Raw genomic sequence first — 12,871 nt, 5'->3', positions numbered from 1 at the left:
GAAATATTTTCATTTCAATTATGTATGAGAATCTTGACCGAAACTAAAATTTCATTGGTCCAACACAACTAACGGAGGGAACACGGTAAAAATTTGCAACAAAAAAAGGCGGGTGAAGAGATGGCCAAATACAAAAGCGGGTCTATCCAGACGTATGACCCGTATCCATGTTCGAGGTTTAAGAGTTACTACTAGGGTTTTACGCATTTTGAGGATTATTTTTGAGAAAGGGGAAACTCATTCGTTCTTCTTTATTCTGGTAATCCTTTTCATCTTTATGAGTTGGTTTCATTTAATCTCCATTACAGATAGATCAAAACCCTAATTTTCGAAAGTTTTCTTTCTTCTTTTGCAGAGTTTGTTGATTGAGTATCATCATTAAAGATGTATCTTCAGTTCTACATAAACGAAAATGGCGACAAAGTCTACACCACTAAGGTATTATAATAACCTTCTTCATAGACACAATAACATTTGCTGATTGTTTTTATTTCTATTTCTGGTTGTTTTTTGTAATATACGAAGAAATTATTTTAGGGTTCTAATTTTCATTGAAGATATATCTAATCATTTTAGGGTTTTTTGTACTGAAATTTCCATCGAAACCAAAATTTATTTACATTCTCTTAACAATAGCTGATCAAGGAATTAGACTTCAAAAAAAGTTGCGCCGAAATGACCAAAATATTTCCATTGTCACGAAATTTTATTCCTTGCATCTAACTACTTGGGATATTCAAGAGAGCTAACTAATGGCCCCGAGGGAAGAACCAGTGACACTCTTGGTGTTTCTCGACCAACTGAGCTATTTGTGAATGTGTGGGGGATAAGTTTTTTTCACTGCAGCGAGATAATGCAGGGTTTATGTCATGATTTCATCTGCCGATTAGAGTTTGTCCATTATCAGTTGACTGGGTTTTGAGTTTGAAGCTTAACCTCCACAAGCTCTTTTCCTCACACCTGCCTGTCGAGAGACGGGAGGGTACCCTATATTGTTAGGGGCGAAAGGCGTAGCTGGACGTACAAGTCTAAAATTAGGGAGTAGGACATGGAGAGACGAGGAGGGGATTCGCATATTATATACATAAGTAATCATTTTACACATCATTGATAGAGCATTGCTATTTGATATATCAGGATATATATAGAATTAGCTTATTTGACTGACCAATAACCGAAGTTTTGTATCACCACCCAAAAAGGTGCTAAATCCGAAAAGGCGGGTGTGCCAAATATAAGTTAGAGCCTATTTTACCTGTGTTTTTTCGTTCACACTTTACATTCATCTATCTCTTATTAAGTTCGTAACATTTGTACTTGCAGAAAGAATCACCCCTTGGGCGAGCAACCGAATCTGCTCATCCAGGTAATTTTCCTCGATTTATATTTGATCAATCTCAATTTTCCTATACTGTCAAATCTCTGATTTCGTTTTAATTTTCGTAATTTTTAACAAATATACAGCCTTAGGCCTTAACTACATATCTTTGTTTTCTCGTTTTGTATTTGTACCCTCTTGTTTGTTTTATTGTAAAGAGTAAGGTATTTGGTAGTCTATTTCTCTCATTATAATAACTCTTCATTGCTTTTGAACTGCAGCTCGTTTCTCCCCCGATGATAAGTACTCAAGGCAGAGAGTTCTTCTGAAAAAGCGTTTCGGACTGCTACCCACGCAAAAGCCAGCACCAAAATATTGAGAGAATAATACACCATCTTTTGTTTTTCATGTGTTTTTTTATCCGATATATGGGTGGAGTGGAAACCAAGTCTTAATTCTATCAAGTTGGAGCTGTAAAATGATACTGAAACTAGATTATAAACGATCGAATAGCATGGATTGACAAGTAAAGACGATTGGTAGTTACAAATCTTCAGCTTCTGAGTTTACATATAAGATTTGTTTTGTTATTTGTTCAATAATGTTGCAACTTTGGGTATACATTCACACGAGACGAGTTTTTTTAGATTTGGGCTTCATGTTCAATATTTTTGAAGTTTTTGATTTATGTTCAAGGTATATCTAAGGCTTGGCAATCTACGCAAACGGCAAACTTATGTAAAGTACCTTAGCAACCCATGCAAACCTAGTGCAGAATATGAGGGATTTTATGCACAAACCTGTGCAGTATTTTCATGTGAAAAAAACTCTTGAGCAAAAAAAGCTAAGCTAAATGTCACTGTCTTCCAAAACCTAAAGAAAACCAATAGTCTTCATTGTCGGGTTCATTTTTGTCTGAATATGACGTCTGACTCGATTAAATTGTCTGATTATGACGTCTGACTCCATTAAATAGTTGGTTTAAGTTGATTTTGTATCCATCTAATCAAAGAAATTCAGACAATGCAAAAAACTAACCAGCTCAAGAAAACGAACGTGCTTATAAAAACTTCTTTTTTTTTTCTTTCTTTTTACATTGCGGGAATTTTTGGAGGAAGTAGCTCTTCTTTTCACTTTCAGCAGTTGAAGGTTTCTAGTACTCCCTCTTCAATCTCTCCCAAAAAACCCTAGAAAGTTTTTTTTAATCTCATTCACATTTTCAGTCCAATTCTCTCACTATTATACTCTTTCTCTCTATATATATATTTATGCAGGAATGACGAGAATTCATGGATTTCTCTTGTTAATTTTCTCATTTTCCATTTGTCAAGCTTCAATATTCCATCCGATTTCAGATAATCATCGATCTGCTGCTTTACAACTTTTCTCATCTACTGATGGATCTTACGAAAGGTAAGAAAAACTAGTTTGTTAACGAACTAACTTTTGTGGTTGTGATTAGAAAATCTCTTTTATGAATGTTAGATCTTATTGTTATTGAAAAACATGATCTTTGTGTGTTTTATTATTCGAATTGATCAGTTTCTATTTCGCTAGTTGTGAATGTCGAAAACTGCATTGAATTCTATTTGTTGGGTTTGGATGTTTAGAAGATTGAATATTTAGAGTTGGAATAGATTGGACAGAATTCATTTTCTAGTGACAATACTACTTTACACTGTTTAGGGTACTTTGGGCCATGTTTGGCCCGCGGGAAAGGAATGCAATTACGAGGAATAGCGCAGTTCAATTCCGTAATATGACTCATGGTACTTCTGGTCATGTTTTGCATGTAGGAAATGAATCCAATTACGAGGAATAGTGGCCGTAATATGATTCATCGTATTCACGACATCTAACTGTATTATTTGGTTTGACCAGGTATAGGATTGATAGAGATTATTTTTGTCCATAGATTATTTAATTGACGATTCCAATGAAAAGGAGATCGCAAACCCACCCACGCCCTTGGGATCTCCCCTTGAGTGGGAATGTGATTTCTGATGCATTATCGTGCACCAAACACCATTATAGAATGGGACGATTCCTAGTAATCACGAATTCACGATCTGTTCGTGTGCGCGAAACATGACATTAAGGTGCACTGCCAGTAAATGCAAGTTCTCTTAACCTAAATTTGACCAAAATAATGAACGTAATTGGTCTCTTTGTAGTGACTAGTGATCATGTTTTCAGAAAGTGCTTTCTTAACTAATTTCAATTAGTTAGTATCTAGTTATGTTGCAAACTTACTCTCTGATTTTATACTCATCTTTGTGTTTTCTGGGGAAGGTTTTGAATTTAGTTATATTTTCATGAGCCACTGCCAGCTACATGCAACATGTTACTGTTGGTTTCTTCATTTTTATCTCTTTTATTTCTCCAATTGTGTTCGTCATAGTTATGCTTAAACCCTAACTTGTAGCTTTACTTTCTCTCAGATTAGTTATTCTTTGTACATCTACTCGTTTATATAACTATTTGGAATCAACTGATTTTCGGTTTATGTGTCAGCCTAGAACAAACATACGAGGCGTTAAGAACGTTCCAGATTCTTGGTGTAGAAAAAAATGCTGGTTTAAGTTCACGAACATGCCAGCTTATTGTGAAGAACCTTCAATCTTCGTCTTCTAGTCTAAAGGATTTGTTCGATGCCCTTAGAGTTAATAGCATCTTGAAATGTGAAATTGATGGGGGTACTTTCGAGGTATTCTCTTAAGCTATTGTCTCTGGTGAATTTGATAATATTATGGCTTTTCAGTCATATTTTACATATCTATGTATGCATGACCGTCAATTAATATGAGTTCCTTTGCAAGATCTTAATTTCTCCCTTTTTCTTCAAGGGCATTATTTCAAAACTTCAAGCGTCAGTGAATGATGCAAGCTCATTATTCGACTACTACCGCTCAATTGGAAGTTTGGTACTTCTCAAGGTATTATCTTATTGAAGTTACTTCCTCTATTGGATTTTGTCCTTTTTTTTGGAGTTCCCTTTCTTATCATATTGCCCTTGGAATCAAACTGTCTGGTTCACTTTCTTCAGTCGATTCTGATGCAGGACAAGCTTTCTGAGAGTAATGTACTTCTTGCTGAAGCAGATGGCATTTTTCGTTCCATTAAGGTAAAATAATTATCGGACATTAAGTGCTTTGTTAAATAGTTTAATTCCCCTTATCTCTTTCAAATTAACACTTGGAACCTTTTATTGACAAATCTGTAATTGCTGATCTGTTATTTTCAGGCTCTTTGTCAAAGTGATGGGAGATGGCGCCATAGTTCAAATGGTGCGGAATCTAGCATTTATGCTGCTGGTATTGATTCTTATTCCAAGAGACTAGGATACCAGATGTCATTATTTTAATAGGAATTAGTCTTGTGATCTTGTCTATTTATGCACTGTTGGACTGGTTTCTTCGTTTATACGCAGTTGAGGTTGATTTTGGGACCGAGTTTGTATACTTCTAATTTTGCCCCCTTTCCTTGTTCTTGCCCTGTTCTTTTTGAAGTTGGGTTGTGGTCATCTCAAAAATATAATGCTTCTTGCAGGTCTGGCACTTGAAGCTCTTGCTGGAGTTGTTTCATTATCTTCTTCCGGAATTGATCAATCATTAGTAAGCCAATTTATTGACCATTACACAGATCATAGTTCCTTTAGATCTTAAATCCAGAAACTACTGTTTCATATCTCTAATTCAGACAGAGAAGAAAATATTAGCATCTCGGATAGAGTGACAAGACTTGTTATTTAATTTTCTATGGACAAGCCCTGAATGCTTATCATTTTACAGTAGTTCCACTTAACTTTTGTTATTTAATTTTCTATTAGTTCAACAAAAAAAAAACTTAAAAGGGTTGCTTAATTTTGTAGATTGGAACCGTTAAAAATGATATAGTGAAGCTTTTTGACAGTCTTAAACAGTACGGTATGTATAAGTCTCTCTAACTGGAAAGCTATTGTTTGTTGTAATATTTTGCATACTATGCTTTATGTGCAAACTGAAGTATGGGATGATGCTATTTTTATAATTGTAAATTTGTAATTTGTGGTGCCACATATGCGCCTATGCGGTACTTATGCTGATCTAGCAGCTTTAGCACTAACCTGTTGAACATGCTTTCTGAGACCTCCATAACATTTGTGCTATGAATATTGTTGTAACTCGCTTTTGATTGAGTGGACATCAAGGGTCTACCCAAGTGCCCTTATGCTTCCTTCGCTTGATCTCTGGTCCTCATCCTTGCATCCCACTTTCTCAAAGACCTCAAGGTGCTACACAGTTTTCCGACCTTGGTCTTTCTTTTGGTCGAATTGGAGCAATTAGCTTCTCCTATTTAGTCCTATCTGCTATTTGGTCAGCTTAATTGGTGGGTTGAAATTGTCATGTAGATGACAAGAATTAGGTAACTTGCTAGATGCTAGATTCCATAGACTGGGTCAATGGGTGATCTATTGCTTTGGATGCTCTCTAGATCACCTGAACACTTGGTAGAACCGTGACGTCTCCATGCATGGCATTTGTAGTAGGACATCTGAAAATCAAATCGAGATCTCTCATGCATCACCACCTAGTATCTGACAACATCCAATGGATGTACCTGACACCTGAACAATGCTTGCATGTGGAAAGAGTTTCTATTGTAGCAAACACTCTTCATCACATATCTTAGGTTGTGTATGGCTATCTGTGAATAAATTTAGACATTTATAATGCCTCTACATGTTCGTGATTCGTGCTATGTAACAAAAACTAGGTTAAGGAGTATTTAGAACCACCATTCCAGCCCGTATTCTTATTATAAAATGGACTATAATATTCTTCTTTCAGCTATAATAAATTGAACTCATGGTGCATCTTTAATTTACGTTTCCCATTGATACTTGTATGCTCATCTAACATAGCTACTGTTCCATCTCCCTTTGATCTTTTGGTTTTAGATGATGGAGCCTTATATTTTGATGAGAAGCTTGTCGATGCACGTGAAGATCTGGGTCCTCTTTCAAGTTCATCATCAGTAGTTCGTGGGGTGGTGGCTTTCTCAGAAGTTACATCAGGAAAACTTAATGTAAGTGCCACAGCATAGGAATCGACATGGATCATGTCATGTGGCCTTCGAGTGATTGGCTTTCTCATGTTGCATCTGTTTTGGTTTCAAAATTTTCAGCTTCCAGGAGATAAGCTATTGGGTTTGGTTAAATTTTTTCTTGGAATTGGGGTTCCTGTCAGTTCCAAAGACTTGTTCAATCAGATAGACTCACTATATTACTTGGAGAACAATAGGTAAGTACTTTCTTGCATTCTTTTATTCAGTCTTTGCTTAGAGAGTACTTTTGTTTGAACATGGTCTCTTTTTTTTAGCGTAGTCTGAAACGATTCAGCAATAGAAGTAAGCATGGTAGTTTACACAAAAGTATTGTGCTGGCACAGGATTTCCGTTCCACTGATCTTGTCACTTTCAGCAACCGTGCTTTCATTGACCAACAAGGATCAGCTCAAGGTCGGTTATCTGGTTTATATCTTGCAATGTCTTTCTAGGAAGCTGGTTTTTGGATTTCTTTGTTTGATCATGATATAAGACAATGTTTTGAATCAAGTTTATCGATGTCATGTTAAGTGCCATGAAATGCTAACAAGTTAGTAACCTTATTAATGGCGAGGTTATATTTCTATTCGAAAATCTAAATCATTTGAATAACTCGAAGACATGCATAGGATCAACTCTGCACACATCACATTTTCTTTTCTGATTCCGGTAATATGGAACTCCTATTATGATGAAGTCCTTCCGATGGTTCCCAAGATTGTTTTGCCCTCAATTCTTTTACCAATATTCCCATTTTTGTGGAATGTTGCTTACATTACAGTACAAAGTTATTTAGGTTTTATTTTTCTTTTTAAATACTTTCCAGGTTAAGGTGACTACTGCGCTTGGATCAGATGCGCCTCCTGTAACTGTAAAACTTGTACAAGCTTCCTTCTCCAGTTCAAAAGCAACTCCATTAGTTGAAAGTCAGGTACAACATTGTGAAGATATTTCGGCCTTTCTCTTGTTTGTTTTAGAATTCCATGCATTATCAGTTCACACTTAGACCTTTCATATACTCGGTATGGTTGGTTATATTTTTTCGTCAATTTATATTCGTCTTATCTTTGCATTTGTTGTAATTCAGGAACTCAAGTTTATCCCAGAAAGCAGGGACTATTCTTTGGATGTCCTCTCAATGGGTTTTGATGTTGGGAAGTACAATTTCGCTTTTAGGGTAATATTGTTAGTTCTTTATGTCTCTAAAAGGCAGGGTTTCATCTTACCCACTTGTTTGATGTACAACTTTGACTTCTGTAGGTTTTGCCTCATGATCCTGAGCATAAGAAAATCTATGCTACTGGAGGTCAAATCCAAGTTCCAATACTTGTTTCGGGATTCGTCAAAATTGACAATGCTGGAGTTGCTGTTCTGGATAGTGATCTTCAGAGCACAGAAACAAAGCAAACGTAAAGTCTTTATTTCAATATTTAATAGCATGTTTACATTTCAGCAGTTATTCGCTATGATCAAAGTAAAAGATTTTTACATAAAGTTTGAAATAGGGTTCCGTTTAGCTAGCTGAAAGCTATTCTGATTTTTGTTCAGGTTAGATTTATCTGAAGAAACTTCTTTATCACTGTCAGCAACCCATCTTCAGAAGTTGCAACTATCGTTTCAGCTCACCACTGCCCGTGGCGATTCTTTTAAGCCACATCAGGTCGGTGGTTGCCTCTCCTCGATGACACTTATATGATGCTTCTCTGCATGTTCATTCATTGACTCCGAATTTTATTTGCAGGTCTTTCTTAAGTTGACACATGAAACCAAAGTTGAGCATATATTTATCGTGGGAAACTCTGGAAGCCAGTTCGAAATAACCCTGGTAACTATTTTTCTCAATCTTATTATATGTCAAAATGCTTTTGCTGTGAAGCGTGAATCTGATGAACCAAATCATTCTTCTGACCTTGCCAAAAAGTTTGAAGTAATTTCGTACTTCATCTAGATTGACCAGTCGTCTGTGTTGTAGGACTTCCTTCGTTTGGTTGATCAACTTTACTACCTCTCAGGAAGATACGATATTGAACTTACAGTCGGTGATGCTGCTATGGTAACATCATGTCATTACTCACTTTTACGTTTTAAGTCCCCTTTTTATCTACTTATTTAAAATAGGGTTTGAAATTATTTTTCAGGAGAACTCATTCTTGCGGGCTTTAGGTCATATTGAGTTGGATCTACCCGAAGCACCAGAAAAAGCAACAAAACCTCCTCCACAACTTGTTGATCCTAACTCAAGATATGGACCTAAACCCGAGATTTCTCACATCTTTAGATCCCCTGAGAAGCGTCCAGCTCAAGACCTTTCTTTCGGGTTCTTGGTTATTACCATTTTACCATTGTTTGGGTTCTTAATAGGGGTAAGTTATTTGGTTTCTATCATATGCATTGACGAAACAACGGTCTTTACAATGAATATAATATGTTATTAAGTAGTTCAATTAATTGTATATGAAATCTTAACAGCTAATACATCTGGGGGTAAACCTAAAGAACTTCCCTTCCGCATCAGCTCCTGCTACATTCGCCACGCTCTTCCATGCCGGTATTGCAGCTGTTTTATCGCTGTACTTGCTTTTCTGGCTCAAGGTACAGTTTCTGCTCCCATTACTCGATGAATTATTCCCATGTCATGAACCCAAATGCCTCTAAACTTCTCATCATTTAGTGCTTGTTTTCAAATTGTCGAAATCTGACTCCCCCAAGTTCGACTTATCTGGATCTGAGTCGTCCAAGTGCTTGAGTCTGACAAGCTGACTTGTTTTGGGCCTAGAGCACAATAGTCATTTTAGGTTATATCAAACAATCGACTCTAATCGAAACTTAGTTTAGTCTGATTCAAGTCAATTAAAATATCTTACGACTGTCTTTTCTGGTCTGCATTTTGAACAGCTGGATCTATTTACTACATTGAAGATGGTGGGATTCTTGGGAGTCTTCCTGTTGTTTGTGGGGCACAAAACTCTTGCTCATCTGGCCTCAGCTTCAGGCAAGCTTAAATCTGCCTGAGCAAAGGAAAGCTGATCTTTTAACTTACAGTTTATTCTTTTTCGAGTTTTTTTGCCCGATTTTTCTACCCTCAAATAACTTAATTTCTTGATGAATTTTTGTAGAAGCAACAAACAGATATTAGTGAGAGAAAATATAGTATGTCCGGTGATAATGGCATTGGTTGTACGAAAAATTATTAGTAGTTCACACAAGAGGTAAATAGAAAGTTTTAAAAAATGAGGCTATTTGAAGTTACTTCTCAAATTTTGTTTGCTTATTTACTTGTTGGTCTTAATTCATGAAGAGCAAGGACATTACTTTCATGTATTTGAGCTTTAATAAGGGTAGGAATTGTTTGTTTTGTTCTAAGTTCCACTCCGACTTGTTTGAAAGGCCGATCTTAGTTTCAGAATGTTTCTTGTTTGTTCGATTCATGGAATGATCCATTTAAACAGATTTTAGTCTATTTGACTTGTGGAGTCGTAACTTCCGTTGTGTGTAAGTTACATAGTGACATGTTGTTCTTGACCACACATCAATGCTCATTTTTCACTTTATGCTCAGAGGAATCAGTTAGACTCGTACTAGTTAGAGTATGACAAAAAGATCTAGGAAGGTGATTACAAGGTCGCGACCTTGGGGCATCTGAAAAAGTGTAAAGGGAGACTTGGTCAATAAGATATATTTGAGGGGTATTTGGAGTCACTGAACATTGACTTAGGGGGCATATTCTTTTGTTAGCCCTAAATTGACTTGATCAAACATTGTCTCCTAATCAAGGGAGAGAGATGCCGAGTGAGAGAGAAAAAATGCGACCTAGAGAGAGAAATAGTGAGAGATAGAGGGAGATGGAGCAAGAAAATGATAGATGAAGAGAGAAAGAGGGAGGTGAGAGAGAAAAACAGTGTGAGAAGGAGACCGAAAGAAAGGGCAACAATGGGTGAGAGAGGAGAAGAAAGGAGAGAGAAGAGGTGGCAATGGTTGTCGGAATGGTGGTGGTGGTGAGAAATTGTGGTGGTGAAGGTGATGGAGAAGATGAAGATTAGGGGAAATGTTGGACAAACAAAATATGTCCTCCAAAATGTACAAAAAGATCGGCCTATTTTTACCTTTGGTCCAAAAACTTATGAAGTTGTATTTTGCTTCATCTTTATATTCATCTCTCTTTTACCACTATAATTTATTACTACCACCAACACTTCAAACTACTGACCACCACTGCCACTTCTTCTCTCTCCCTGTTAGTTCCCTTTCTCTTTTTCCAACCATTCTTGCTCTCTCTTGCCATTATCTTTCTCTCTGTTAGGCGAAGATTAAGGGGCCTCGAGGAGGGTGTTCAACAAAACCTTCCTAAAGAGTTTAAGACTTTTGTGGACGTTGAGCACGAAATGTTTTGTAGCTAGTCAATCAGGAAAATGTATTGTGGCCAACAAGCCACAAAACCCTCGAGGATGATTTTCAGTCAAAGCCTCCTCGAGGTTTGGTTCCACCACAGAGACCACTTTCTTTCTCCGAAACAGACAGAGAGATATAGCAGGAAAGCATGAGATGTGGAGAGAGAAAGAAAACGAACAAGAGAAAGAGATAACGAGCAGGAGAGAAAGAGGGAACGAGCAGGAGAGAGAAAGTCAGCACGACAGAGAGGGAGATGAAGATTAGGAGGGCAAAAAGTTAAAATAAAAAGATTTGAGACTCAAAACGAACTCGTCCCCTGAATCAAATCTAATTAAACAAACCTTTATTCGTGTGGGACTCTTCAGGATGCCCTAAAGCCCCCGTCTAAGAGGGGTAGTCAATCAAAACATTGATTGACATTCTAAAGTTTGCGAATGACAGTGGCATTCAATCGCTGACATTTCAAAGTCCAAAAATGTCTGGAGCATTCAGTCAAAGACATTTTAAAATCGAATGTCTGAGGCATTCAATCAAGAACATTTCAAAGTACGTGAATGTCAATGGCATTCGCAAATCTATGGACTTTGGTAGATTTGAACTTGGCCGCGGCTTTGGGGAATAAAGAAAAGTCTCTGGGGCGTAGAGACTTAGTGAGTCAAGATTGACTTATGGGACATATTTAGTTTTTAGTCCAAAAATTGACTTAAATGATTTTAGTTCCTAATCTTCACATCCTCTCTCTTTGTTTCTTCGTCTCTCCCACCTGTTGTTCTCTCTCTCTAAGTCGCACTTCCTCTCTCTTGCTCACTCTTTCACGACAATCTAGATAAAATACCTAACATGAATGGAATCTAGGGTAATTTTGCTATCATTCTAAAAAGAAATTTGGAGTTCTATGGAGAACCAATACCATCGATTCGAGATCTTTTAAGTGAAGATTTCGTTTCGCTCTACAATTGTTTTGAATCACTTTTATCCTCACTTTACATCCTACTCTCTTGGATACATACATTGTTTTCATGGAAACCCTATTTTAGGGTTACCCAAATTGATATAGTTAATCAGTTATGAAGTGTCATCTCTCTATACTAGATTCCTGATTATTCTTGACGCAATAAGTTAATAAGTCGATCTTACATGATTTGTAAGGGATTTTTATTGGTTTATATGAGATTATATTTTTCCAAAAACAAGGTAGGTAACTAAGCATGTATCTAAGAATATAATCAGACTATTATTTCATGTGTGAATTATGTTCCCTTTCATGCTATGTCAATTCTCTGAAGTTGGTTTGACTTCAATCTCACCCCGAGAGAGAATACTTTGATGGGGTTCAACTTCTAGCTCAATCTCACACTAATATTTTTTTTCTTATACATACAAACATTTCATTTCTGAGTCAGGAGGATTCCATTGCATTATATTAAAACATATTTGAGCCTTCGAGTCATCCAGGGTTTTACTATTATCCAATGGGTTTGCTAATATCAGGAATGAAAATCACAGAGAATGAAACAATAAGCAACAGAGAGAGAGAGAGAAAATAGGAGAGAGAGAGAGAGAGAGAGAGAAACATAAGAGAGAGGGATAGAGAAGATGAAGATTAGAGAGCAATGTTAGATCAAATCGATTTTTGGGCCAAATAGAGAATATGCCCCCTAAGTCAATGTTTATTGACTAAGTCTTTATGCCCCTGAGATTTTTCTTTATTTCCCCAAAGCCGCGGCATTGAACTTTCATTGACATCTTATGGGCTCTAGTGTAAAAAGAGAGTCAAATTTGTCAACTAAAAAATGAGTGACTTTCATGGACATTTTCATTGAAATTTCAAAAGTACCATGATGTTTTAAATATACATTATCTGCATGCTAACCCGCTTTGTTTACGCCGAAGAAATCCACCATTTATTGACTTGTGTTAGATGGTATAAATAAAACAAAAATAACAATAGACTTTCATGCTCGTAAGATGATTTTAAGGGTCATTATATGACCTTTAAAGCCCAAAATATCTTTAATAATGGTAGTCATGTATTTATTCATAGCCATACTATGTTGAATGTAAAGACTCCTTGAGTCT

The 12,871-nt window shown here is 36.6% G+C and overlaps 2 protein-coding genes across 3 annotated transcripts; both read left to right on the top strand.

Annotated features, from left to right (window-relative positions):
- Positions 1-161: 161 nt before the first annotated feature.
- On the top strand, positions 162-1,908 carry NOP10 (nucleolar RNA-binding Nop10p family protein). The gene is made up of 4 exons (XM_086644888.1): positions 162-259; positions 356-438; positions 1,324-1,366; positions 1,600-1,908. The coding sequence occupies exons 2-4, from the start codon at positions 385-387 to the stop codon at positions 1,695-1,697; spliced, it is 195 nt and encodes a 64-aa protein (XP_086501014.1). The 5' UTR covers positions 162-259; positions 356-384; the 3' UTR covers positions 1,698-1,908.
- A 225-nt stretch (positions 1,909-2,133) lies between these two features.
- Positions 2,134-9,661, top strand: LOC147536097 (dolichyl-diphosphooligosaccharide--protein glycosyltransferase subunit 2-like). Of its 2 annotated transcripts, XM_086644875.1 has the most exons (20): positions 2,134-2,467; positions 2,593-2,731; positions 3,833-4,025; positions 4,165-4,254; positions 4,380-4,442; positions 4,563-4,632; positions 4,868-4,932; positions 5,190-5,244; positions 6,258-6,385; positions 6,485-6,600; positions 6,748-6,817; positions 7,230-7,334; positions 7,491-7,580; positions 7,664-7,812; positions 7,952-8,063; positions 8,145-8,228; positions 8,376-8,456; positions 8,542-8,766; positions 8,873-8,995; positions 9,299-9,661. In XM_086644875.1, the coding sequence occupies exons 2-20, from the start codon at positions 2,595-2,597 to the stop codon at positions 9,413-9,415; spliced, it is 2,073 nt and encodes a 690-aa protein (XP_086501001.1). In that variant the 5' UTR covers positions 2,134-2,467; positions 2,593-2,594; the 3' UTR covers positions 9,416-9,661. The 2 variants fall into 2 exon arrangements, with proteins under 2 accessions (XP_086501001.1, XP_086501002.1); XM_086644876.1 differs by lacking the exon at positions 2,134-2,467 and having other exon boundaries at positions 2,480-2,731.
- Positions 9,662-12,871: the final 3,210 nt, after the last annotated feature.

The sequence above is a fragment of the Eschscholzia californica genome, unplaced genomic scaffold (genome assembly GCF_041429995.1).
Source record: "Eschscholzia californica isolate CP2 unplaced genomic scaffold, dmEscCali1.0.p SCAF_5, whole genome shotgun sequence".
Taxonomy (NCBI): domain Eukaryota; kingdom Viridiplantae; phylum Streptophyta; class Magnoliopsida; order Ranunculales; family Papaveraceae; genus Eschscholzia; species Eschscholzia californica.
This window is presented reverse-complemented; position numbering and strand designations above follow the sequence as displayed.

Excerpts from the sequence above, each read along its gene's own strand:
- NOP10 (XM_086644888.1), top strand. The coding sequence starts at position 385 with ATGTATCTTCAGTTCTACATAAACGAAAATGGCGACAAAGTCTACACC. Across the intron at positions 439-1,323 it reads ACAAAGTCTACACCACTAAG|AAAGAATCACCCCTTGGGCG; the intron begins GTATTATAATAA and ends TTGTACTTGCAG. Across the intron at positions 1,367-1,599 it reads AACCGAATCTGCTCATCCAG|CTCGTTTCTCCCCCGATGAT; the intron begins GTAATTTTCCTC and ends TTTGAACTGCAG.
- LOC147536097 (XM_086644875.1), top strand. The coding sequence starts at position 2,595 with ATGACGAGAATTCATGGATTTCTCTTGTTAATTTTCTCATTTTCCATT. Across the intron at positions 4,633-4,867 it reads ATCTAGCATTTATGCTGCTG|GTCTGGCACTTGAAGCTCTT; the intron begins GTATTGATTCTT and ends TGCTTCTTGCAG. Across the intron at positions 6,818-7,229 it reads CCAACAAGGATCAGCTCAAG|GTTAAGGTGACTACTGCGCT; the intron begins GTCGGTTATCTG and ends AATACTTTCCAG.